The sequence below is a fragment of the Arachis ipaensis genome, chromosome B03, assembly GCF_000816755.2.
Source record: "Arachis ipaensis cultivar K30076 chromosome B03, Araip1.1, whole genome shotgun sequence".
Lineage (NCBI taxonomy): Eukaryota > Viridiplantae > Streptophyta > Magnoliopsida > Fabales > Fabaceae > Arachis > Arachis ipaensis.
The window spans coordinates 134,276,558-134,279,465 of NC_029787.2; the positions used below are offsets into that span (position 1 = coordinate 134,276,558).

The following is a 2,908-nucleotide window of genomic DNA, read 5'->3' on the forward strand; positions in this document are numbered from 1 at the left end:
ATGAAATCTCTTTGCAGGTATTTTAATTTTTTTTGTAATTAGTAGTTAGTAATTATTACAAGCTATCATTTTGGATTTGACTAGGGTTAATTCATGGTTAATTAGGGCATTCGCCAAGAAGAAAGGGAGGAATAATGTAACGGTCGATGATCTTGTCCAGGTTATTACCCCTAAAGGCAGAGGTCTGTGCTTTTCTTTCTTTTTCTTTTTAAGTTTTTATTATGCTTTTGATATTCAACTTGTGTTCTCGGGGATTTTGTAATTGCGGCATCTCGATGACTTGTTGCTGATGATCATGCAGATTTCGCAATAAACTACAAACTTTCTAAAATGCATCAGGCTTTTTGAGCATTGCCCCATCAGTTCCTGTTGTTGTTTGTCAGTTGGAATCATTTTGCAGTTATATAACTTTACGTCATTGCCAATATTGGATAGGAACTGCATAAATAGGTCATATAAACCTGACCATAGTTATAGAAGCAGTAGATAGTTTCATGTTTTCTTTTTTGGGTAAATTCCTCCCTTGAGGTTAGTCAATATTATATAGACTAGTAACGATGTACACTCCTTATTATTCTGTTATTCTCCTAACTCCTAGAAAAAGTAAAATTTGCATTTATTATCTTGTTATCATAAGAAGCATTCTAAATTCTCCTTGTTTAGAAATTATGAGGATATCTGGGATGATGGTTTAGGAGGGATGCATCTTTATTCTTTTGTAAAGTTTAGGTGATACTGCACTTGATACCTTTGTATTTCGTAATAACCTCCCTTGATAAACATTAAGCGTTGCATGATGTTGAAATTTACTTAGTATGGCTGGAAATACGATTGATGCCGCATTTTCTTTTCAATGCAGCTTCTGTTCCAGACTCTGTGAAAGCTGAGTTGTTACAACGAATTAGATCATTTCTTGCATCGGCTGCTATATGATCATGATAGCATTGTATCAGTGTGTGCATTCTCTGAATGGTAAGAGGCACGAACTCCACAACTATCTATCCTGTCAACTGTTGTTTAGTGTAATATTATCTGTAAAGTTTGGACAAGCTTTATAGGTTACATCATGTTTGAAAAAGAGAAAAGCAAAAATGGGGGGTGGGTTTTCTGAGTTCTGTCCAGGCATGTAAACTTCAGGTTGAGTATTCTTGTTTCCCAATCAAATTGCTAGGCATAGTTCATGAAAAATATTAGAAACACTAAATTGTAACATCCTTATCTACTTGTATTCCCTCCTGAGTGCTTAGTTTGATTGAATTGAATGACTCTGGATCTTGTACTTGTTTCAAGAAGACTAACAGTAGAAAGTAGAAACAAACAAAATAAAAAACCTTGATTAACAGTTTATCAAGAGGATTAGAGGAACAAGAGCCCGGGTCAATGTAATTCATATGGGGATCACTAATCGAAATAAATCAATTGTGATCCGACGCTGGCCAATATCTCAATACATAAGGGCGTGTTTGTGAGTTGAAGTTTAGGAGGTGAGGGGAAGGGCTTAAAGAGTAAAGTGGAGTCTATACTCTGAAGCCGTTTCCTTTAATTCATTCGCCTTTAAAATGCTTACAAACACAACCTAGCAGTTACTTCGCATCCTATCTTAATGACTGATCCGTTTGAATGAATAAATAGTTAGCGTTTCGAGCAGTGTTTCAGTTTGGGATTGCTTTATCCACGTCTTTTAGTCATTAGACCAGCGAAAACATGCCAAAATATGTATAGACAACTCACCCAAAACTGATACATTTAAGTTGTTTTTGATATACAAAGCAGATGTATTTGTGGGTGTAATGATTATTCTGACAAAGAATAACTGGGATATGACAACTCTAGTTGTGGCTCTTATTCGATTGAACAAGTGGTTGATTGGTTTGGAGAGTAACCAGTCAAATTCGTCATGAAAGATAGTTTTTAATTAAATTTGTCTTTCAAAAATTGTAAGTTAGTCAAGGTAGTTTTTTCATCACTTTTGTTACTAATTGCATCAAAATTCGTCAGTTAAGTGATACCATATTTACCACAATCCTAATTAATGGTTAACATTATAAGTTTATAAAATTAGATTATATCAATTCCAAATTAAGGGCGATTTTGAGGCATTGAAAATTTTCAATTGGCAGCCAATTAAGACTAACAGGTGTGCGCTGTCATGTTATTTAATGTGTCATATTAGTAAATTCTAATACCATCAACTATGGAAGTGATAAAATGACTAATATAATTAACTTAAAATCTTTGAAGGATGAATTTGATTAAAAAAATCTTTTAAGAATGAATCTGGGGAATGAATAATCTTTCGGTGATGAATTTGATAATTTAATCTTGATTTGGATTAAGTGTTGATTTGGATTAAGTGATGAATTTGACAATTTAGTCTTGGTTTGGATTAATTGATTGGGTTTTGCCATTTGTGATTGTCAAATTTCCTTTATTTCTTATTTCTCTCTTTTTTTTGTTTTTGCTATTTTTAGATATTAGGTGTTAAAATTGTGCTTATATAAAGATATGCGGTAAATTAGTCAACCACCAAGAAGGAATTTTTTCTATAATAAAATTAAAAAAAACTTTATTTTTAAAAAAATTATTAAAACTTTAATTTCTAGAATCTAAATTTTTTTTTTTGTTGTGGGGGCAAGTTTGCTGTAATTCTTAATGAACTCTATAAAATTCATTAAGTTCGCGTACCTCTGGCGAATTTCCTAAGTTTTACAATCGGTAATGATAATCATTATCATCGTTTTTAGAAGTAATTAGAAGTACACAAGAGTACATAAAAATAAGTCGTATTTAATAATTTGTAGTAGAAATAGTTTTTCAACACTTTAATTTTGAAAAAACCTAATTTTGCTTTCCAACACGAAAAAAAAAAATTTAGAAATTTAAAGTTTGCCGGTGAATACGGCAAACT

General features: G+C 32.1%; 1 protein-coding gene across 1 annotated transcript in view; it reads left to right on the plus strand.

Moving 5' to 3' along the window:
* The window catches only part of LOC107631996 (transcription and mRNA export factor SUS1), a gene marked incomplete in the record, with an annotated part of 2,073 nt that extends 784 nt beyond the window's left edge, over positions 1 to 1,289 (plus strand). Inside the window, 3 exon segments of the mRNA XM_016335611.2 lie at positions 1 to 17; positions 106 to 182; positions 860 to 1,289. Of these exon segments, the coding sequence (XP_016191097.1) occupies positions 1 to 17; positions 106 to 182; positions 860 to 933 (168 nt within the window).